The following is a 23,987-nucleotide window of genomic DNA, read 5'->3' on the forward strand; positions in this document are numbered from 1 at the left end:
TGCTTTGTACTGCTTTAGCCTGGAGGGCAGAAGTAGAATTTAGAGAGTTTGTTGGCTTTGCTCTGACTGTTTGTACAGTGCTGAATTTCCTCAAGGCGTGAACAGCACTATATTCTGTAGGAAGATAAAGATAAAAGTTCCCTTAAGGTAGCTTTTCAGCATATTCTGATTTTGCCCAAATAACCTTGCAATTATAGTGCCTTTTCAAAGGTTGAACAGTTCAATTGAGTTTGTGAGATTTCTTTTTTTTTTTTTTAATAACATTGCAGAACTATTTGTAGATGGGTGTAATGCTCTGGAGTTTTACAAGGAAGGTGTGAAATGCTTGGACTCAAAAGCAATGTCACATCTAGAAACCCCATAACACTAGAAATAATGAGCAGTAGCAACCATCAGTGGACATTTGCATCCATTCATTTTGGTATGTTTGTGCAGTCCTTTCACTGTATTCCTGTCTGAAACCATCCCATAGCAGACACAGTTATTGCAGAGAAAGTGGGTGTTCTGAATGCACAAGTAGTGTCACACTTCTCTGCAGTACATTTATGAGGTGACAATATGAAGCTGCTCAAGGCTGGGCATATTAATATTTAGAAGAGAAATCCAGATTGCTTAGACTAAGGGTATTTTTTGTGCATTATGTGTATTATGAATCCTCAGCACAAAATTTTTAAAAAACAGAGACACCCTACCAGGATGGATAACTTCATAACTTCATTTAGAGCCAGGCAGATACAGAGGTGAAAAGGTGCTGGGCATTGTCCAGTACCAGTAACATCAGAAATAGGAGGTATCTCCCCATAGGAATTGCTGTTCCTGATCTGAAGACAGCTGTCTATCCTAGCTGGTTTGCTTCCTTTTTTTAGTTGAATTTATGAGAATCAAATTTGAAATGCAGCACTTAGTGTCATGCTCAGCGATTATAAATAGTTTTTCTTTTATTCAAAGTTAGTTTCAGTTCCTACCTTGTGGTATTTTTTGGATTATCTGCAGGTCTGAAAAGAATAATGTATACCTTCTGCATATTTTTTGCTAGAGCTTTGTTTTTAAAGCCTCGTCTTGAACTTTTCACCTCATTTTGTGTAAATGTCATGCAAATTTTTTGAATTTGATTTCTCCATATTTATCTTGGATGTACAGTGTCTTTCATCAGTGTCTTTTCAGATGGGTGTAGGTTTTAATGAGATAATGTGTTTTTGAGAAATAGGGATTTGGGGAAAAAGGGATTTTTCCTTTTTGTAGTCTTCCTTCTATTTTTTCTACATATCAATAGCTAAAAATTGCTTGGCCTAACAAACACATATTTGTATATATTTTTTTTGTCTTGTCCTTAATAATAGCGTTGGAGAATTTACTCACTGTATTTTTAGTTTGGATGTTATTTATGAAGAATGTTTGTGCACCTAAGAGTTTGCATAAAGACTAGATGCTATAAAGACCAGCAGGATTTGGAGACTTGACAAGTGCATTACTTGTATGTTGGGGGATTCCAGAGCTTGCATGTGTATTGCATGACCATTCCAAAGCTCATACTTAAATTATATTTTAAGGAGACTGGAAAATTTTATAGAAATAGATATGTATTTAAAATGTAATTAAACCATGCATCTCAGTCAAACTAAAAATCCTGGGTTTTTTTTGACACCTTCATTTTCTTTAGTCTCATCTCTGGGGCCAGAGAAACAGAGAAGCTCCATTGTGTCCAAATTTTACAGTAACTTGCAGTATCTCACATACATGGAACCTGCAAGTTACTCATTTTGTACAGTTGATGAGGCCCTTAGGTTAGAGTAGCAAATAGTGGAAAGTATTTCTTGAGCAGCAGACATGCATTTGTGTTGGTCCAATCCTTTTGAGTTTAAACTGACATACAGGCCCCTTTCTTTAATTTTCACAGATTCTTTATTTGTGAGTACTGATTCCTCTTGGGAGGTCAGAGCCACAACTCCTATCCTCCTCTGACAGTCTCTGAATAGAGATAGTCTATTTCAGGGATGTTTCCAGGCTTGATGCAGAACTGTGGGAAGATGCAATGTCATTGATCCTTTGCCCTCTCTTTTCCAGACGGTGCATTCAGATTGTGCACAAGCTGCTGTGCTACCAGAAGAAATGCAGAGTGAGGCTTCATTACACTTGGAGGGAGCTCTGGTCAGGTACTTGGCTTCTGCAGAGACAGTCAAACAGGAAGAACCCACAGTGGTGGTTGTTTTATGGCCGTGACTGCTTGTTCCATTGCTACAGGGTTGAAAAGCAAGCAGCAGTTCTGTTAAAGCATCTTTGTTGCTCTCAGTTGCTACATGCAAATTGCCTCCTTTGGAGAGCCAGTTCATTATCATAATGGTAGCTAATTTACTTTCTTGTCTGTCCATGCTCACTGTGGTATCCAAATGTCTTTGTCTTGCTGTTCCATTACCTGAGTCCCTCTTTACCTGCTTGGAGAAAATGGAGTCAAGTTTTATGGAGTAGTGTTTCTCTCTCAGGTATTTGTGAGTAGAAAGGAGGTAGGCTCTTGGGTGAAGGGAGATGGACCTTGCTTTTCCTTTTACTGTAAGAGATGCTCACACATAATAGTGTGTGCAGCTCTAGAAGAGAGCAGCCTTGAAATGTCAATGTGAGGGAAGAGAGGCTTTTAACTCTGACCTTTGAGTTAATGGTAGATAGTCTAGTGTGTGCCACTTGCATCCCAAGATAGATAAATAAGTATTGTGGAGCCTGACATAATCTAGTGGACAGCTTTGGAGGACTCTTACATCATGCAATTGTTGCGTGGGAGGTCTGGGGAAGGGAGTAGCAGAATGGATGATGAGACCTAACAGGCATCTTTGGTGATATGGTATGTGCTTCAGTTCTTATCTAGCAAGCAGTGAAGTAGCTCAGCCAGGAAAGTACAGTTAATCCCCTTGCTGTTGTGGCTTAAACAAGAGCTTTATGAAAATTCAAGGGAACATGGCCCTAATTGTGTATTCCTAGAGCTGTGCTTGAGACCTAGGATCAGTGATTTGCCTGGTGTAGTGCAACTCCCATCAGAAATTTGAGAGAGGATGGCTTTTGAAAGAGGCAGTGATCAATGGTTTGTGTAGCTGTTCTCAATTGACACTGAGTACTTCCTTTCAGTAGCCTTGCCCAGCTGAGCTGTAGGTGCAGAAAAATTAACCAACAACCTGAGTCATTTTCAGTTATTAAATTTTCACCTTGTGTGACATGTGGCCCGTTCAGACTTTCTAAATTATTCCTGCAGAAGGTGAAGTGAGTGCCACTAATTAAGGGATTAGCAGTTCCTTTTCAGTTGTTTTCCTCAGAACAGAGCCCCTAGAGGCATGGCTGCAGTGTAGTGCCAGTTCAGGAGATGAGTGTGTATAATGTGGATGTCTGTTGTGAATGGAAATTGCATCTGACAATGTGTGTGATGCCTTCTCAGCAGTTACAGTCAACCAGAGCAGTTTTTATATGGCCAGGCTGGCCTGGGTGTTTTCTACACATTGGCAGAATGAAAGTTTGAAATGTAGCACTTTTTGCTTGAAAGTATTGTTCCACAGTTCAGGGAAACATACTCTTAGGCATCTTTCAATCCTTAACTTTCCCTATTTTAGGGGAGGAGAAAAAATTAAAATACTCACTGCACAGTTCAGCATTTTGAGATATTCTTGTTAGCTGTCTCTAATTAGCTGGTATTTATATAGACCTTTGGAAACAGAAAGTGCCTCAGAGGTAATAAGTACTGCACATGCTTTGAAAGCAAAGCAGTAATACAAAACCACTTGGGTTGGTCAGGTTTCTGTGAAGGAACTGGAATGTTGGCACACCTGATGTAGCTGAAGAGCACCGTGCTTACCATAGATTCTTGTGTATTTTAGGTGATCCTCTCCTTGGTGTAAGCTACTGTAAAATGTTTTGAATTTACTTATTTTTTTATAGGATGTTGAGCTGAACAGAGATTCTTGTTTAGCTGCTAGGTGGTTTATACGAGCTGGAAAGCCCTGGGTGAAGTGGTACATACACCTGAAAAGGGCAGGTCCTGGCTGCTATGTGTGCTTCTAGATTGCTATATACCTTGCACAATAAATGCTAATTGCCAGCTCTGCCTTGAGATCTGTCTCATACTTAACTCTTACCCTGTCAAGGTTGCTCTTTGATTACCCACAGTGTTGCTGCCTTTGATGCAAAGGAATGTCTCTGTGGTCTTGATCTATGTGACAGACAATTCAAAACCAGAGCACAAGACTTCTGAATTAATTTCTGTCCTTCATATGACCATCAGGATCGAAAAATTGGTAATCACTGCTGGATGAACAGCTAAAAGGGAGTAGCTATTCACTGTAAGGTCTGAGATACCAGGTTGCCCCATCAGGTGTGCTTTACAGAAGGTCTTCAAGCCCACACTTGTCTTCTGAAATGACAAAGTGTGTGATGTCTTAAGCAGTGCCCCTGTGGTGCAGTGGGGATAATAGTGGAGGCCCCCCAACAGAGCTGAATGGAACAAAGAAGCTGGAGGGAATTTGTGTAAGGAAGAGCGTTCTACCTGGCACATAAATGGAGGAGAGTTTTTTCAGGCAGAAAATTGAGTGGGAGAAGAAGACAAAGAGAATACGGTGGGGTAGGTGGTCGGTATGGGGTGCAGAGGAACTGAGATAAAGGTTGTAGGTGGAAGCAGTAGCAGTGTGTGGAGCCTTCTGTTCACTTGCCAGTTCTAATGTTAGCTGATCTCTAATTAAGGAAAGCCATTTGTGTGTCATCTGATGGATTGATACTCTTCCTTTGTGAATGCTTTGTCTTCAATATGGAAGGCCAGCAGCACTTTGAGAGTTTCAGCATTTAGTTTGTTTGATTTTAATTTGCAGTGATGGCAGAGAAAAGCAGTGGAGCCAGGTGTTTTGGCATCTCTCAGGACACTTATCATGCTGTTTATGCAGTCTGTAATACTTTATACTTTTTTGGATATGCCACTATTTGGCGCATTGTTTCCATATGATCTTATTTCTGTTGAACTTTCTTCTGCAACATCTGAGCTTAAAGAAGAACAATATTGTTACAGTCTTTGGATGTGTTCCAGCCTAAGCTTCCCTATTAGAATAATTTTTTTCACATTAAATCAAGGGACCAGGGCCATGGCACTCAAATCAGTATAAATCTCTAGCTGTGCTGACCAGATGACCAAGAATGTTTAGGTGACAGAGAAAGATGCAGGGATTTGAGAGCTGGAAACAGGATTGACAGAAAGGAAAATCTGTGGGTGGCAAAAGTAGTATGTAGAAGCTAATTCTAGTTAAAAGCAGTGTGAAATAAATAATATCAGATCACTAGTGGAGCTGAATTCTAGAATATCTTAAAAAGAGAGCTGGAGAGTGAAAAGCAATTGTAATCTGATTAATTTATGAAGGTGATTAGAAATGCAGTTACTGATAGGTAGACCAGACATTCAGATCCAGAGATGTCTGTTGATTTTGGTTCTTTTTTTAATAGCCCTTTTCATTAGTCTGTTCACTTCTGTTCCACCAGTGATTAGTGTGCAGCTCTTCCCTTTGAGTGCTGAAGAAAATCTTCAGGTTTTTCACCACTGGCCATGTCCCATTGCTGGTGACTAGCCTGGAAATTTGGCCAAGGTCAGAAACTCTTAAGTGGATATGACACTGTTTACCTGTTTGCTTGCATTTTGGCCAACTGTTTTGTCAGGTACCTTTAACTTTTTAAAGCTGATTGATTGAATGTCAAGTGTAAGGTATTTCATAGAGCCGATTAGCAAACTTGGGAACAGCCAGTTCCCTGTTCTCAGAAACAGCCTGTTATGCCCAATGTTTTTGGGCTAGTTTGTACAGCACTCAAGTGATGGGCAGTGCTATATATGTTGTTGTAGTTGTCAAGCATGTATGAGCTATGCCAGAAGAGTTTTCATGAGTCATTTAAGCTTTGTATATAAAAAACCCCTCATTTCTTCAACTCCTCCCACTTCAAAATTAGCAACGCTTGAGCAATTCACTCTGAGCTTAGGGGGTGCAGGTAACTTCTTTGCAGTTGCTATGGTTTGCTTTAAGCAAAAGCTGTGTTTAAAGAAACAGAAAAGCAATACTAATGAAGGCTTCTGATAGCAAGAGTAGAGCCTTAAAAATCTGAACAATAGCAATGGTGAAATGGCTATTTTTTGGGGCAGTTGAATGCAAGTAGGATTAAAAGTGGGTATTGCCATTAGTAAGTGTTTAAGATCAGTTTCCAAATTGTTTTAACATATGACTATAGTTCCTTATCTTGTAGCTTGTTTAATTTGCTGGATGCAGAATGCACTGTTAAAATAAGGGGTGCTTCAAATATGCAGCACTATCAAGAAGTTAATTTTTCTCCTTTTTCATTTTAGGGTTATCAAAGCAGACTTTTACAATGCTACTAGACAAAAGACACTTGTTGATTTTTTTTTTTTTCCCTTTTGAATACTCTTCAGATCTTTTTGTCAGGTTCTATGTTTATAGCAAGGATAGTACTGCATTCAGAATCTCTTTAGATCAATGCTGAAAATGCCAAAGGTTCCTTCATGGAATATTTTAAAATAAATAAGCAATTTTTTTGTAGGGGAGGATCTCCCCCCATACTTTCAGTATATATAATACTGCCTTTATGCAGTGCATATTTAAAATGGTATTGCTTAATCACTTTGCTTTATTATTTTTCTGACTGAAACATTGATTACTGGGAGTATACTATCTGTCATTTCTGGTTCTACAACTGTTGAGCAGTTGCTTCAGCCCTCTGATTTATGTTGTGAACAGACAGGAAGTCAGGTGATGTTGTGTCTTCCCTTCATCTCTAATCCAGCTGTCACTGTCACATTCTGCAGCAGCTACCTGGCAAGGGAAGCTTATCTTGCAGCTTGTGTTGAGGCAGGATTCACACTCTGGTGTTCCAGACAGCCTGGTTCACTGGCAAAGTTCCTGGTCACTAGGTGCCATGAGAGTTTGGAGGACCATAGAGCTGCTTGGCCAGTTAGCAAATGGCTTCATTTCTCACACAAACTAAAGGCTCTAACTGATTTGTGCCGTGGAATACATACTGGGAGTGTGCAGCCCTTAGGGGATCCTGTTTTGTTTACTTACAGGAGTGTTGGTGCTTGTGATATATGGTACTGTCTTGGCCCAAGCTGGGTTCAGGAATTCAGCTGTTAATCCTGTTATCTATTTCACAGAATTCAGGAAAGGATTGAAATTGAAAGACGGTTTTATAAAATAATTTTTCTTTATAGTGGTGGTGTGTGTTGATATGCATAGATTTATTTAATTTCTGCTCCTGGCAGCACTCCATGTTGCCCCAAAGTAAGCCCCAGTCCCATGTTAGGAAACTCACTCACAGCAGCAGGATAGGAAGGTCAGAAGGAAGGCTGCAAATGTCTGCTTGTAGTATTCTGCTGGCATTCACAACTGGTGAGACAATGACATGCTCACCTTTCCACATTACCTCCTTCAACCAAAGCTAGAATATTTTCATGGGAACACTCCAGCCATTTAGTGAAATGTCCTGATGTTTAAACTCTTAAAGAAAATAGTGTAAGAAATGCAGAAACTCACTGGTGTTCTTCTGAAGGAGGATGCTCTAAATTTCCTGCATGGGCAATTTTTAGGAAGCATCTGCTTTTACTTAATTCTACTTTACCTTTACTTTAATACTGATGATAAAGAGTTTGACCCTGATAGTCAGTGAACAGAAGAATAATAATATAAGATTTGTGGCTGTTATTGATCTCCTGGTGAGATCAGGATGGGAATTTCTCAACATGGCCTTGCTCAGCTGAGCACAAAGGGAATTTAGTAATTTACATGGATAAAACTCTGGCAACCTTTTGGTCATCCTGCCTCAGCCTGGCAGGTCTCATTCAGATATGTGATCTGTATTTTTTAAATAAAGCTAGGAAATACTGGAGAATTTGATGGTGAATCACTAACAGTTTGCAGATTGTAGTGACCTAGTGGAGATAGTGTGATAATTTCTCCTTGGAAATGGTCCCATTGATGATAGGAATGTTACAGTCAGCTGTTCAAAGCTGTTTCTTTATCTGCACAGAGGGATTGCAGCACTCAGAATGCAGTAATTCATCTGAGGCCCCTTTTTGTGTTCAAGCAGCATCTCCTGGGTTCCTTACCTTGCAGTCTTTCCATGTTCTCACACAATATTTCTTTTTCTCCAGATTCTCCACCTTTCCTGTTTTTGAAAACCTGAGGCAAAAATGTGCCACGTTAACTCCCAAGATTACTGTTTAACATTGTGAACCTACACTGTCAGACAAAACAGGATTGAGCTCAATACTACCCATTCCTCTGAAGGGGGATGAAGCTTGTGGGTGTCTGCTTTTTTTTTTCCTAATTATTTATTTTAGAGAAAAAAGCATATTGTTCATCCGAGCTATAGCTGAAGTTGGAAAATTTGTGTTTTATTTCTTACTGCTTGCTGGATTGCCATCTAGTAGCATTGCTCTGGCATCAGCAATCAGCATTTCCATTAAGCTTGCAATTTCACACTGTTGGTTCCATTTAGGTGGGAACAGTGAGTACCAGGGATGGGGGCTATATAAAGAAAGTAAAGGGTTGGAAGTGAAGTAGCCTGCTCGACTGCTCCTGGGAGTGATGGGTTGTGCCAGCATGTGCTCCAGCCCTCTGGCAAGCTGTTGATTCTCATTAAGAAAACAGCCTGCTTTTATGGATGTACCCTTGAGAGCGAGTCATGGGGAAAAGAGAGAACAGCTGTGGAGTGCTAGTGATGGGGAGCCTGCCAGTTGCCAGCTGCTTTTTGCCACAGAGCTGTGGTGGTGGGAGAAGGAACCCGGCAGTGTCTGTGGCAGCAGGAGGAGGGAGGCTGGAGGAGTGTCCAGGCAGGTGATTGTTACAGCAGCGAGCAGGATGCTCCCTCCTGATCACAGAAGAGCAAAGGAGCTGGAACATGGTGACTGGTGATGTTGACAGAGCTTTTATTGCTTCCCCTGCTCCCCTGAGAGGTGACTGCAGCACTGGTGCAAGAGTCTTGTTTTCTAGGGCTGGGAGTGATTGACAGGAAGCTCCAAGTGCTGTCCCTGAGTAATTGGTTCACTTGTCCAAGGGTGCTGGGATAGTTTGTGCCTCAGGGAGTTCTGGTGTGTTAGTTTGTAATAGCAATGTAACTATTTCTCAGACACGCTTGGTATTCCTGGAAGACTATCTGGAAAATACCTCTGTTGGTTCTTTCCTGTCAAACCTAATCTGTAGATTCTCATCTCCTGCTGAGTCTGTTTTGATCACTGTTCTTCTGAGTGCCTGCCAAAGCTGAATGTGGCCAGATCTGCACCCTCTTAGCACTTAGGTCATCTCAGAATGTTGTATTTGAGCCTTTTGCTTTCCTAAATCTGAATTGCTTTTCAGGTATATCATTTTCTAAAGTGTTTACTCTGTTCTGGGAATTCTTCTCCTCATAGCTGTGCAGTGGGCTCTATGATTATCCTAGCTGAGCCCTTGTGACTTCCAGTCTGGTACACGAGAGTGGACTGGTCTGTGGTTATGGTATTGTCATGTTGTGAGAATCTGCTTTTATCACATTTTGTGATGTAATTTCCCTCGTGTAATGGAATCATGCTGAATTTTGGAATCTGGAAGAACACATAAGAAAGCATTGTTTGACCTGTTGTTTTTCAGCAAGTGTTGGAGTTGACCATTTAGAGACAGAGCACTAAGTGTAGGTGGGGTGGACCTTTGATCTAACCAGGTACATCCAGGGCCCATTGTGGTGCTCTCTTTATACTTCCAGTGCTGTTGCAGAGCAAACTGAGGACACTGAATGCACTATTGTTTCAATGCTAACTTCTAGAGGGAATGGGAAAGTCACAGTTCTTCCCCATGTGCCCTGAAAGTTGAAGGCTAGAAAATTGGAGAATTTTAGTAGAGCACTGGATCCTCTTAATGCATGTTATACTGCAGCTGAGGAGCCCTCACATCCCTCTCTGCCTTGCTCCTTTCTTGAGGGCCATTATATGCACCATTAGAAGATTCTTGACCTACAAGCACAGCAGATGCAGTGACAGAGGCCTCGTACTGTGCTCAACCCATCCGAGCTCTCATTGATAAGTGTCTCAGGGCTGTTCTCTTCTGCTCTGTTGTGCAATAACACATCAGAGCCTTCTGATGCTCCTGGCAGAGTCTGTGCTACATTCTGACTTGCCCAAGGGATGATACTACTACTTTTTTCCCCCTTTTCTCTTGGCGTACCTCCACGGTCCTGTTGTGTTACATATGATCCAAACAGAGAACACTGAGACACTAAATTAAAAAAAAACAAAACAATTTTGTGTGAATCCAAATTCAGCTTGGGCTGAATATGCTTCTGTTTGAAACAAGGCTTACAGGGAGAGAAGGTAAGTCTGCTGTGTGAATAGGAATAGGGGAAGGAGGGAGTGAAGGGCATCTGTAACAGCAATTACCTTCTTCCTGGTAGAAGTAAAGGAGAGATGGTGGCTGCCCACAGTCTTCTCATAGAGGATTGGCTTGAGGGAGGGCAGGAAATAATTGAACAGGCATGTACTGCTGCTCCTTGGCAGACAGACTAGCTGCAGGAGCTGATAAGGGAAAGTGTCTTCAAAAGCAGCTGTGCAGTGAAAGAGCTAAGAGCTTCTTTTGCTGCAGTCATTTTGGTTTAGAAAGTAGGGAGGAAATCTATGATGTCACTTTTCATCCTTTCACTATAATAATCCTTTGGGAAGAGAATTGCCCAAGAGCCAACCTGCTGTACACCACTTTTCACATACAGCCTGTCACATGGCTGTGTGTCCACTCACCATGCTTGTCTACTTGGGTTTGAGGCTCTAAACATAGTGTCCAAAGCTGTGTTCTCTTCTTGTTGATTTAAGAAGCATAGCCAGTATACTCAGCTGAGGTCACTTACATGAACAATAGTGGTGACTGCTTGTTTAGTTACAGCCTTCTCCCATTATTACTAAATAAATCCTAATACAGTTTCACTATTGTATTGTAAAATTATGGATGTTTCAAGACTCACCACAGTTTCAGGTCCTGCTAATGAATGCCAAGAATAGATATCTTTAGGGAGGAAAAAAAGGCTCAGGAGGGTATTGCAAAAATGGTGCTGTTTTCCAGTTAATGTTGAAATAGATCTCATCCCCAAGCTATCCATTCATCCATTGCTGTTAAATCGTGGAGTGTAATTTGGGATAGGGTGGCTGAACCCCAGCAAGGATCACATTGGTGTCTGCCTGTGCAGCTGGGGAGAGTGAAGTGTTTCTCTGTTGGGGGGAAAAAAACAAAGGGATAATTTCTTGGTTAGTGTGAGAGGGCAGTCTGCAGGTGGGGTATGAGAGGCAAACAGTTGATTGCAGCAGGGAGAATGTGACACATCTGGTTTGGCTTCAGTTTGTTTAGGAATAGTAGCATCAGTGCTCTGTTGGAGCTCAAGGGCAGAGGGGTGTTCAGGCAGTTGGACTTTCCTCTAAAGGTTTATTTTGTGTGTGTAATTGTTGCTGAAGGGCACTAGGCATATGATGCCAGATCTAAAAGTTGCTAATTTTGAAAACTTCAGGGCATAGCTGTCCTCATTTTCAGTACAGGGTCTGCCTTACAAACAAGCTACAGAGTCACAACAAAGGGGTTTAAAGGTTCCACAGTGTTCGTGGTCCTTAGAGACACTTGAGTAGAGGCTGCTGCAGAATGTGCTGGTGTGGAAAAAGATTGGTTGGTTTTTTAGCATCAATGTAGTGTCTATTCCAATTAGGAACACTGCAACTTCTTTAGGAATGTGTGGTTTCCTAACAGTTGATAAATTTGTCAATGCAGGGCACACAGTGACTGTAAACTTCTGACCAGGCTCTGAGCCCAGCCCTCAGTTTCTTCTTCATGTGAAGCATGTCCCTCTCCTCCATAGTTCTTAGGGAAGGCACAGCTCAGATAGTTTTGAGTGGGCTATGATGCAGTGCAATTCAGGTATAAAAACTGATTTCAAGTGGAGGTAATATTTTTCTAACTGAAACAGGAAAATTAAACATGGATTAATCACAGTGGCTGAAACAAATGTGGGGGTAGAACAGAGACAGTTCTTCAAGTGTTGTCACCAATACAGAGCAGTACAAGTCCTTCAGGGTAGTCTAAGAAGTGCTGCAGTGGGCAGTTGTAGGGTGCTTGTCCTTGGTGAGTGCTTCTGCTCTGGACAAATACACTTGTTCTTTTAAAAATATTTCCTCCTCATCATGGGCAGCTTTCTTCATGTTCAATGTTTTTGGATGCTCGGTAGTGGCTTTGTCACACTATGCCATGACCTGCTGAAAAAGGCCATTCAGCAGGGCTCTTGTGGGAGAGCAAGAGGCAAAGAAAGGAGCACGAGGCTTCTCACAACTTGTCATAGGAAATCCAGAGCTCTGCTACTTAGCTTCCACAAACTCGAGCTGCTGGCAGTTGTACAGCAGCACCTGGTCATGAGCTGTGGACTTTGGCTGGGAAGGAGGTAAAACCATGTTTGTACCTACAGCATTGAGAAATGGCCAGTGAGCTGCTGTGGCAGATGCAGGGCAGCTGTCTGCAGTCCAAGGCACTGACTGCAGGAGACTTTTTTTGCTGTGGAGGTTTGGTTACCTTGGCAACCTGTTTTTAGCTGGATCTTTGCTCCGGTGGAGAGCCCATCTGTACCTGCTACTTTGTTTTGAAACGTTTGTTTTGCAGAAAAATAACTGACAGGGGTATTTTCAGAGCTGTGTTATTGCATAATTCAGGCTCTGCTTTTGGTCCCAGGAGTTTGTCTGATGATGGGGTGATGATAGTATGGAGAGTTGTGTGGCTGGATTGAAAAGGTGTTAATGTGTCTGCTTTGTGAGGTGAGCTGCTGACATGGCAGAGAGAAATGCTATTGCTGATGGTTAATCCTGGAATAGATGTGAAAGATACATCACTTGCATGTCTGGAATTGGCAGAGAATTTTGTTCATTCCTGGTGTGCAGTTCAGCATCAGCTACAGGCTGGAAGATTAAATGGAAGTAGCTTCTGCCTGTGATGAGTAAATACCCACCTTGGGGTTGTAGGCTTCCCTCTTGGTGTGCATATATAAACTTGTGATAGTCATGGTTAACTTCTAGTATTGTAAAGTAGAGGTTGCAGGACTGCATTCAGAATCTGCCAGTTTTGTTTAATTCAAGATCTGACCAGTACGTTCACATGTTTTTGCTGTAGGTTTTTTATCTTTTGTGAATACTTTGTAATCTTGCAGGGGATGAATATCTAAATTCTGTCTGTACCTCATTCCTGTTCCTTGTGCTTTATCTATTCTTCTTTCATAGCCTGTACCTTGGGCTGAATGGTCTTTTCTGCATTCACTGTGGAGTTCTCCCAAACTACAGTTTATTTTCTTACCAGTTACTGACGCTTGTGTAATGGTGAGGGGAAAAATGGATTAACAAGTTCTACTTGTACCTGTTAGAAATTGGAGTAATGCCTGGTATTGTTCTGTTGGATGAAATTACTAATTAGTTGATAATTGAGAACCTTTTTAAAAGGTGTGTGCAGTGTTCCAGCGTTGACTTTGCAGGATATCTTAATTCAGATGTTTTAAGTCTTGAAATGTGTTGACTTCAGAGCAGAGAGTACATTAAGAGCCTCTTGTAGTCAGACATCAGCTTTCACTCCTGAACAGCTATAATGCAGAAGAAACTAATTTTCTGAAAATTTCAAGAACTAGGAAAAAAAAAGATAAGAAACTACATTTCATTCAAGTGAATGTAAGGCAGTTGCTTATTGTGAAGTCTCTTTGATTAAAGCATTTTTAGCCAACCTTTTTGTTAATTACCACTGTTACTAACTGATACTGGGTGGTTACAGTAGGAGCTTTTGTTGTTTTATTATTGAAGACAAGTGTGAGCCAGATCTGTAATCCTTATGGCACAGCCCCAGATAACTGACACAATAAAGTACTACATCCTTCTTTTTACCAGTGCAGCAGTATTGACACAGAGCTACAGAAAAGCTGTGCTGTGGGGGTTTTCTTACCTTTTTTATTTTTTATAACTGCGTGTATCAACAAGAGTGACAGTTTGGGGCTGACTGTGCATACATCATGTTGGTGATATATGAAGCAGGAATGAGACAGTTGGATTCTCCAGCCCCAAAGCTTGCTCCAGGATCTAGCAGATAGAAAAATCTCCATGAGCTGACTGAGTTAACAAGAGATGTACCTTGAATCTGAATAGATTTGATTGGGAAGTCAGTGAAGGAGAATAATGTGGGAAGGTAAAATAGCTGTCACTTACCTATACAGCAGGATATTTTAGCAACAAAAAGCACTGCCAAACCCTACATATAAATTGATATATTTCTGAGGTGAATAGCTGGCATTTAGTTTAATTTGCACTAGATAATGTAAATGCATCTGTATATAAGTGACTTATTGAGAATGGCTTTGCTTATTGTAGTATTTTAAAAGTGCTTATTTTCTCCTAGCTTTGATCAACTTGTTGAAGTTCCTTATGTCTAATGAGACTGTGTTGCTGGCCAAGCACAACATCTTCACCCTTGCACTTATGGTGAGCATCTTTACTATTGCACAAATTTTTAACAACTTTATTGTGAATTAATATTAGGATGGAATTGTAATGCTGAAAGGATTCCAGAAAGGATTTCTGACCTGTTAAACAGATATGAGAACAAGGCCATGAAGCAGAGGAATATCATTGTGGTTGGTTTCACTAGGTGTTTAGAAGGGGCAGCACTTGGGCTCACTATAGTGTTGGCTTATTGAAGTAAAAAAGCCTTTATGAGGAAAGACCTAGTTAAATTTTTCAGATCTGTTAATATTTTTTTGTTCTGTGGTCCTTTGTATTCAAAATAGAAACATGTTTTTTCTGGCCCTAGATGAAACAGTATTTAAGCTTCTTGTCTGTCTCTTTGGTACTATAAGGAAAATAAGAGATAAAGCAATGAAGCAATGTAATACAATCTGCTGCAACTGCAAGCTATCCCTTTGAAGGTTTTGGATATAATTTCTGTTATTTCTGTTGCAGAATAGATTTGGGATGCATGTTCTTATTGCAACTTCTTTTCATTTGTATAGGTTGTGAATCTGTTCAACATGTTCATCACTTATGGAGACACATTTCTGCCCACTCCCAGCAGCTATGATGAGCTGTACTATGAAATCATTCGGATGCACCAGAATTTTGACAACCTTTATTCTATGGGTGAGTACCTCCTGACTTGTCAGGACTGCTGCTGCCTGGAAGTGAGGGTGGTAGCAGAGGGATGTTTGTGTCAGGTGTTTCCTTCCTACCTGCTACTGATGTGCAGCATGCTGGGTGAACATGTTTTGTGTATGTATATGTGTGAACATGTGTACTAGGGCATGTTTAAGATTAAATTTAATTTAAAGTAAATTAAGGGAGAGACAGATAAACTTATTGAAAGGATAAGGTTTTTTTAATTTCACAAAAAAGTACGAACAGGCTCCCTGCCCCTCCGTCACTTAATGTTGAAAATGCAAATTTATTGTTACATGGAGTATGTGGTATTTCATGTATTTTGTGTAGTTTTCCTCTATTACATTTGACAGTTTCAAGTCAAAAAGCAGGTACCTGCTGCAGAACCACCCAGCATAGAGAAACACTGAATGCAAATAGAAATTTGGAAAAGAATTTTCGAAATGTACAGCAAGAAGCTTGCTGTGCTAGACAAATCATGTCTACTTCACTCATTGCCAAAGCAACCAAGAAAACAGCCCTCACAAACCTGCTTGCAGTGACAAGTGAATCGCTGGACTGAAGAATGTGCCCTCTGGCAAAACAGGGAGAAGCTGCCATCCTTCAAGAGAGAGGGAAGGGAGCCAAGTGACACCCAGCAGGGAAGAGGAACAAAAGGAGCAAGGAATGCATGGAGGAATAATCAGGCAGTGTTACAGACAGGATCCTGCAGCCCAGGGTAGCTGCAGCAGCACTGGTGTGCTGCATACTTGAAGCTGTGAAAAAAAGAATATAGCTGTGTTCTTTGCTTTATTCCAGAAGGACATTTCATTCCTTCACCCTCTGCTCCCTTCTCAGCATGATCACCCAGTGAGCCACAGGAGTCAGTAGAAGTGTATAAGGAGAGTTAAAGGGCAGACAGTTGGCACAGCCCTCTTCTGACATGGGGGAGAGACATCCTCACCTAAATAAAAGTTGCTGACTACCCCCTGTAACTGCAAGCAGAAACAAACTGCCCTTTTGTATAAATTTCCCAATTTTCAGCCATTGCATAAGGCATCACTTGGCCATTTTTGTGCCCTCTGAGTGCATAAGATTTTTTTGCTAACCCCTTTTGTACTCACAAGAGTTGAAACTAGTAAGATGAGGTGCTTTTACTAGGTAATATTTTTTAAAACCCATCCCCTGTGGAAGCTGAAGGTAAGTGGAATAGAAGAATAATGCCCTCAAATACTTTCTCAATTGGGTTGCAAAAGTCACACCTGACCTATTGAAACAATTTGCCCTCCTCCTGTGTATAGTAAACCCCATTGAATTACTCTTGCAGATGCCTGAATTGAATATACCACTTCAGATATTCAAGTGCAGTACCTACTGTTTGACAAAACAATGTTTCTTAGAGCTGACAACTTTTTTGTGCAGATGACATGTAATGGTAGAATAGAAAATGAGAAGGTAGCACTGTCTCAAGCTGATGAAAGTTACCAGGTGTCCTGATAGCTTCCCTTTGCTTGTCAGCCCATCTCTGAGACTGCAGTGACCCTTCTGTCCCCTAGCCTTGGGATATTTGTTAGCACAGATGAGAAAGTTACTCAGTCCTGTAGTTTTTCTGGTAATTTGGTTGAATCTTGCCATGTTGGGAGTGGAGGTGGAATCTAATTGCCTTGGTTTTTCTTTCTCTTGTTCTGAAACTAAACTTTGTCCAGATCTGCAGGACTGAAAGCTTCTGTCCTTCAGTTATAGGCATAAGTATTCACCCACTGTGCTTAAGCATTCACTTGTAACACCCATGTTTCTGGATGATCCAAAATTCAGATGGTGAGCTGTTCCTTCACTTCTAAATTGAGGGTGAACCTTTCTTGTGGAGTCTAACCTCCAGAAAGCAGTGTATGTACAAATTCATAGAAAATTCCCTTTGTTCAGGCAATATGGAAATTAATCAAAACATCTGCTACAGGATCTGTTATTGTTTTGATGCCTACCAAGAGTAGTGCAAGTAACTGCCACCATAAAAATACTACACATTTTGACCTAAATAAATATTTTTGGTACTCTGGCAGAAAAGAATTGGATTCCCTAGAAGTTCTTCCTGTTGCAGAATGTTTTCAGATCTGCTCTTGTGTCTGTCAGAGACCATCTGTGCAAGAGAACACCACCCTTCTTCCTACAGGCAGTGTTTTTTCTTTATGGTGTGTAATTCCTCTCTACAACTCTAGATAAATGGGCATGTAAAGAATTCTTCATTGCTGGAGAGGGTTTAAACTGCAGTATTTAGTCCAGTTCAGATGGAACTTTGTGTAAGCAGCAGCTGGAGAACAGTTGTGTGTGGAATAAAAGCTATTCTAGGCTTGGGACACTGCTCTGTTTCTGAGGAAAATGAACTGTGCATGTGATAGTGAAAGCAGTTTGGAGGACCCAGGTTCTTCCATCCCCTCTGCCTCCAAGTCATCATTCTGTTCTGCTCACCCCATCTATGTTCATTATGTTTCTTAGATGGGCTTTGAAGGGAGCTTCTACCCTGGATCACAGATAATCTCAAAGATGACCTTTGTTTTGATGTGGTTTCTGGACTGCCATCTTGCCAAAGCAGATTTTTTTTTTTCATGTTTTGAATTATGAAGTTGCCAGTTCTGTGCCAGTACTGTTAACTATTTTCTCCTTTCAGTTCTAAGGATATCTACCAATGCTGGTCAATGGAAAGAGCCTGCAAGCAAGGTGACCCATGCATTAGTCAATATTAGGTAAGGAGTAGAATTGAATTACTCGTTTAAAGTTTCTCATTTCCTGTGCGACTGCATTTTTACCATGATAGTTTCACATTTGTTTTAATGAATTTTGTTTTGAATGTGTTCTACTTGTTGGGCTAAATTGTTGCTCTAAACAGGGCTCAAGGCATAAAGAAATGATCACCAGGGTTTGATTGTCCTCTAATAATTCTCTCAGCTGTTCTATAGACTGAGTATTTTCAAAGCATAGCACAAACTGTAATGAATTAATCCTCACATCATTCTTGGGAGAAGTTACACAGTAGAGAATAATGCTGTGCTAGCAGAGCAATTGTGAACCTAATGGATTTTTGTTGCATGATTCTATTGCAATTCCATAAAGCTGTGAAGGGGACTGTAAGCCTGCTGTAATAAGCAGATTCGAGGCCTCTTAACATTGCAAGATTTTTGTGTGTGTTTAAAAATGATTATTTAAGGACATTACAATGTTCTCTTAAATCTCCTCTTCCTGTTGAAGGGCAGAAGGGGAGAAGTTATGCTTTACTTGTAAGGCTAAGCAGTGTAAATCTAGGTATGTATTCTTTCACAATGACAATTAAATTTTCTGGCACCTGAAGCAGCTACTACTGACCAAGCTGGGTACTGGGCAAGAGGATCATGGATATGATTGATTGGAAAATGGAGGAATGTTGAGAGGAAAAATTTACTTCTTAGCTTATACTGAAAAAAAAAAATCTATCTGTCACTTCCCTAGTCACCCCAGACACTTGGTGTCTGTGCCACACCAAGTAGCTCAGTAATGCTGCATTGCTAGTACTCATGGTTTTCCTTACTACAAAAAACATTGTGTAGGACAAACTCACTGAGGGCATTTCTCAAGTCAATATGCATCTTCCATGTCAGTACACCACCTTAAAGGTTCCCTTAATAAGTCTGTAAGCTTGATAGCATCATATATGATTCAAAAAATTAATTTTCTACTATTCTTCTTTTAGGGTTTTTTTAAGCAGATGTAAGTGAACATGTGTGGGTAGATAGTGCATTTAGAGTGAAGCAGCAGAACAGGTGGCTGTTGACTAATGTCACTTAATGTGGCACAAAGTGTCTGCTCTGGGAATGCTCTGTTTTACCAGCCAGAGAAATCTAAACTCAGAAGAGAGAAAAACCTGGTGATCACAGAGAGTTTTTGCTCCCCTCTGGTTTGTGGAACCACGACTTTGCATGGGCTTATTTTCTGTTGGCTTTGCAACTGCTTTTGTGAAGATCAGCATGCAGCTGAGAAAAAGATGCAAAAATGGTCACCATGATACACCTTCAAGGACAACCTGCGTCAGACAGTACAGAAGGTGGTGATGTCTGGAATCAGTGAAGTCTGTTTCTCTTCTGGACTTCTGGTAGCTTTCCTCTGCTCCACCCAACTGCTCATCTATGTTGAAATTTCACAAATGACTGCTTTTCATTCAGTGAAATTAGTAAAGGTCTAAATAACAGATGATTCAAGGCCTTGAGAGGGATTAGAATTCAGAGAAGTTCATCTGTTTGATTTATCCCATTCCTCACTCTCAAAAAAAAAAAAAAAGGAAGAGAGAGTTTTGTCTTCTAGTTTATTTTCCTCTGGTGGTAAAAATGCTATGTTTGAAGGGTTTTTTAGCTGAATAGATTTCAGAGCAGCCAGAGAAGTCCAAAGGTAGTGTGCTTTTGTGAAGGTGTTTGATGGTGTGATGGTTCAAAGTGGTGCCTGGGACTAGAACTTGGCTTAGCTCCCTGTTATCTGCATTTTCTTCTTTGTGCCCCTTTGGTTTTCTCTTACAGTGGTCTTAGCACACTGTGTCTTGTTTGGATGCTTTTGCCATGATGGAAATGAATTTGGAGAAATCCACCCTGGATTTTTTCCTCACCTTGCTTCATCAAGTTTTTATGAGCATTGATTACCTGCTTTGTGCTGTAACTCTGCAGTGCAAAGTCATGCTTTGGTTTATATTTTGGTCTCAGTACACAGGCTATTTAAAAATAAATAAACATTGCAATTTCCTTATCCTAGGGCTTTTAGTGGGTTTTGGAAATGCAAAAGCATCTGCCTGTGCATGCATACAGTGGGCTTTAACAAGTGTCTTAAATCCTAGTGTACAATTTTATGTGTATTTCTGCTGGGAGAGGAGTGGTGAGTTGTTCACAATGTTTCAAGACTAAAATGCATTTGTGTTATAGGAGTAGAGGAGACACCAAACAGTCCTGCTTGTACCCCCACAGTGCTGGACTGATGAGCTCTGCTGATTGATTTCTTAAATAGACAGTCAGGATGAGTAATACATAGAAATTCTTAGACACATTTTCCTTTAAACTCAGCTGCAGAGAGACCCTGTGTATCCTATTATGGTATGAACAGTACATTTTAGTTGGACTAAAAGTTTTCCAGTAGACAGTCTGAGTTCTTTGTTTCTGATTATTTGATTTTTGTTGTCCCTGCTCCAGTCAAAAAAGCAGTCATGAATATTCTTTTTGAGTATTAAGAGATAGGGAGGCTATTCCTGCCTTTTTTCTACAGATAATTCATCACTTCTGTTCAACCCAAAGAAAATGAAAAATTGAAGAAGAAAGAATAATAATATCCTTATCTGTCTGAAAATCTTACATACCAAACTGGAATGAGTGATTCTGATTGCTGTCCTATCTCATAATAGTCACTGTAATTTCTGTCTGTGGATTTGTCTCTGTGGTTTTCATAAATAATTGAGATGTGATAGACTGCAAGATATAGCTGCAGCACTGAAATAGGAAAGTGCAGCAGTTGGTGGTTTGAAAACTCACCTTCTCACCTGTGAGGAAATAAAAACATTTTGAGACAAGGGTTTTTTCCCTTAACTAATGAGCCTTTTCAAGATAACATTGTGCAGGTTTGCATTTAATGAGAATTTTATTAACACAGGGTTCAAAGGGGCATTTTCTGATTGCCTATTCACTGAGAAAGGTGGCAGCTGAATCCCTGTATTCTTTTAACAGACTTTCTCCTGATCAGGGTTTTTCCAGTGTGAATGAATAGATTAACTCAATGATTAATAGGCTGAATTTCTCCCTTGTCTGAAATTCAGCCCCATCATAATTTTTAAAGTAATTTTATTTTTTTCACTGAAACACTTTTAATAAACAGAGAATAAGCTTGTAGCATGGAACTAAGCAACAGGGTTTTCTAAGGTGTTTTCTGTGCTGTTGTAGCATGTGCTGCAATCCTTGCTTGGGTGCTTTCATTTGCTCTTCCATCTTGCAACTCCTTTTGTTCCACTTCAGCCACCCTGTGTGATGCTTTTTCCTTGAACAGCAGGTGCTGCTTCTCCCAGGGCTGCTTTTGGGGTTGTAAAGGAGAGAATGGGGATTACAGAGGAACACTCAGCACATTGCCTGGATGTGTATAAAATGGTTTTGCTTGATGCCAGTCTTTGCAGGAGCACTCTGAAGAAACATTTGTAATTTTACTTAGGCCAAATTGGACTCTGTTTGTTGTAGGACACTTGTCATCCTGGTCCTGCAGCTATAGCTCCTGATAAATTACCTGCACTCACAGAACTACACTTAGTGAAAACCTTGACAAAGGCTCCATTCAGATATGGGTTGGAAAGTGTGTACCTAATACCTTCAGGATTGTTCCATCAGACTGCAAGGAATTTAGCATTTGTTTAAGGGGAGAGAATACCAAAAATGTTGCTGACCTAGTCATGTTGCAATGGCTTTTGTGCAGGATATGTGAAAGTGGACCTGTTGATAGGGAAATGCATCTGTATTTGTGGTGTAGGTGGCGACCTATGGATTACAGTCAGCTGAGACTGTGTGCAAAATATGTCTTTGTATCTGTACACACACACTTCCTTCCTTCCCTCTCTGCACAGACATAATAGAAATACAAACACATTTCTTGCCAATATGAATCAGAGTGAAAATGGGAGAGCAAGCTTAAAGCCTGTTTATGAAAAGAAATTATCGAGAAAATCTATGTCATGTATATTCAAATACATATATCCGTATGAACATTATAGGTATATGCACCTATCTAAATGTGAATATCCATGTATGGATGTCTGTGTATATATAAATACATATATAATACATATATAGACATACACACATATATACACTTAAATTGTATTTATTTACATATAGAATACACACAGAAACATGTTTCCTTTGACAATGGGTTTATTAAAGCCGTGATCTCTGAGCTGAAAACACCAAGCACCTTCTTGTTTCCAGCTTCTCCCAGATGAACCACAAGGCTTGGCTATAGATGCTTAGGTGTTGCTTTTTCCAGCAATACTGTTGCTGTGGATAAGTGCTGTGGAACTGTGGGACCCTGTGGAACTGCTCAGGGTCAGCCAGTGCAGAGCAGCAGAGGGTGCTCAGGCATGCAGGTTACAGCCCACAGTGATCTGGAGTTCATTCTCTGCAATTCTTAAAACCACCTGTGAGGGCTACACTGATGGAATAACAACTCCATTGAATTGTTCACTGAGGTGTGTTTAATGGTAATGACCTCTGACATGTTGTCACTGCTAATCAGCCTGACTGAGCTCAGATTACAGGATAGTACAAGACAGTCAACAATTATTTTTTTTTTAATAAGAAAAAAGAAACAAAACCCAAAGAGAAACTCAGAAATGTATTTTATCAGTACTTTTAAATTGTAACACAAGGTTGACAAGATTATGGATCAAATTATTACTAAAATAATGTGAGAACACTTCTGGAGTGTATGCACTATTTGAAGAATTAAGTTAATTTCAGTTTTCAGGTGGTAGTGTGGCAGCTTGAAAAAAATTCTGATGCTGAAAATCTAAAAGCAGATCTTAGATGATGATTCTGGCTTTGTTCTGGTTCTTTTTCTGTGATCTGTGGTCACTCCTCACAGAAGTAGCAAAACTGGCAGCTTCTTCTTGTCATTTCATGTGTTTCTTTGTTGCATGCTTTTCTGACTGCAGAGGGACTTTGGCAGAGCAGAACAGTTCCTGAAATGCCACAGTGGTTATAACAGTTATAGTGGTTACTCAGAGTTCACCTGCTACCACTGCTTGTTTTTCACTCGACCTTGCAGTGTTGTGGCAGGAAAGGTTCCTTTACTAGGAGCATCAGATCTTGATGTGAACAGGTTCTGGCATTAGCTGGCACCTGAACAGAGGAAGCAGGTGGATTGAAAGGAAAAGACCTTATGACCAGCAATATATTAACAGGAGAATCGAAAAAGAAGGAAAGAAGCTTTCCTATCTTGGGTTGCAATGTTTCATCTTTTCACACCCATGTTTCAGTTATTTTTATTAGTATTTAAGGCTTTCATCTAGTTGTGTAACTTCAGTGCTTCATTTCTTGTATGTTATCTAATTTCTTCTCAAGGTAGGAGTGTTAGTTTTCAGTTATTGCTCTTTATTTACTAGCTGATTCATCTTGGTCTGTTTCTTTTACAGAGCCATAGCCAATTTCATTCTGCTGTAATTTTCTTTCATTCTTTCTAATTTGTGCAGTGGCTTAATTAAATGTTGTCTCTGCCACTGGCCCAAATCCAGAGAGCAAATCTGTTGTTTGAGTGGCGTTGTAGGGACCAGTTCCACAAACACAGCAGCATGGTTTGGCAAGTCTGGTGCACCCCAGGTCATCTTCATTCTTTCTGCCAGTTACTTCTGTTTTAGTCATGAAGGGACTCTGACAATGTCAAGCCTGTTTTCTCTTTAATGAACTTTTTTTTCAGTAGGTTTTTGGAAGGATTGGTTTCTTTGTTATTTCCTTCTTTTTGTGATGACTTACAGTTTCTGGAGCTGATGCTGATTTTAAGCAAAGATGTTTGTATGGCAAAGAATGCCTCTGTCTGAGATGTCCTGGCTTGCTTTCTTCAGTGCATTTGGATGCCATTCTGCAGAGATCACTTTTGCTCTAAAATTTCATCCTCAAAGTAAACAAGGCTTTTTGGATTGGGGTAGGGAGGATCTTGAAGTGATTTATTATTAAGGATGGTAGATTAGGATGGTAGCCTCGCTTGACTGACTTACTTTTTTTCCAAGGTCTGCAACTGTATCAGCAGCTTTCATCTCCTTTCCTTCTGTCTCAAAGGTGACAGGTTG

General features: G+C 40.4%; 1 protein-coding gene across 4 annotated transcripts in view; it reads left to right on the forward strand.

Annotated features, from left to right (window-relative positions):
• The window catches only part of ARMH3 (armadillo like helical domain containing 3), a 121,765-nt gene that overhangs the window by 36,424 nt on the left and 61,354 nt on the right, over positions 1-23,987 (forward strand). For 3 of the 4 annotated variants that reach the window (XM_079312600.1, XM_079312599.1, XM_079312597.1), the window contains 4 exons: positions 2,065-2,153; positions 14,433-14,515; positions 15,043-15,169; positions 17,829-17,904. In XM_079312600.1, coding sequence (XP_079168726.1) covers positions 2,065-2,153; positions 14,433-14,515; positions 15,043-15,169; positions 17,829-17,904 — 375 coding nt within the window. Of the gene's footprint in view, positions 1-2,064; positions 2,154-14,432; positions 14,516-15,042; positions 15,170-15,537; positions 15,849-17,828; positions 17,905-23,987 lie in introns of those variants that run through there. The other variant, XM_079312598.1, reaches the window with a different exon arrangement.

The sequence above is a fragment of the Erithacus rubecula genome (assembly GCF_903797595.1).
Source record: "Erithacus rubecula genome assembly, chromosome: 9".
NCBI classification, from domain to species: domain Eukaryota; kingdom Metazoa; phylum Chordata; class Aves; order Passeriformes; family Muscicapidae; genus Erithacus; species Erithacus rubecula.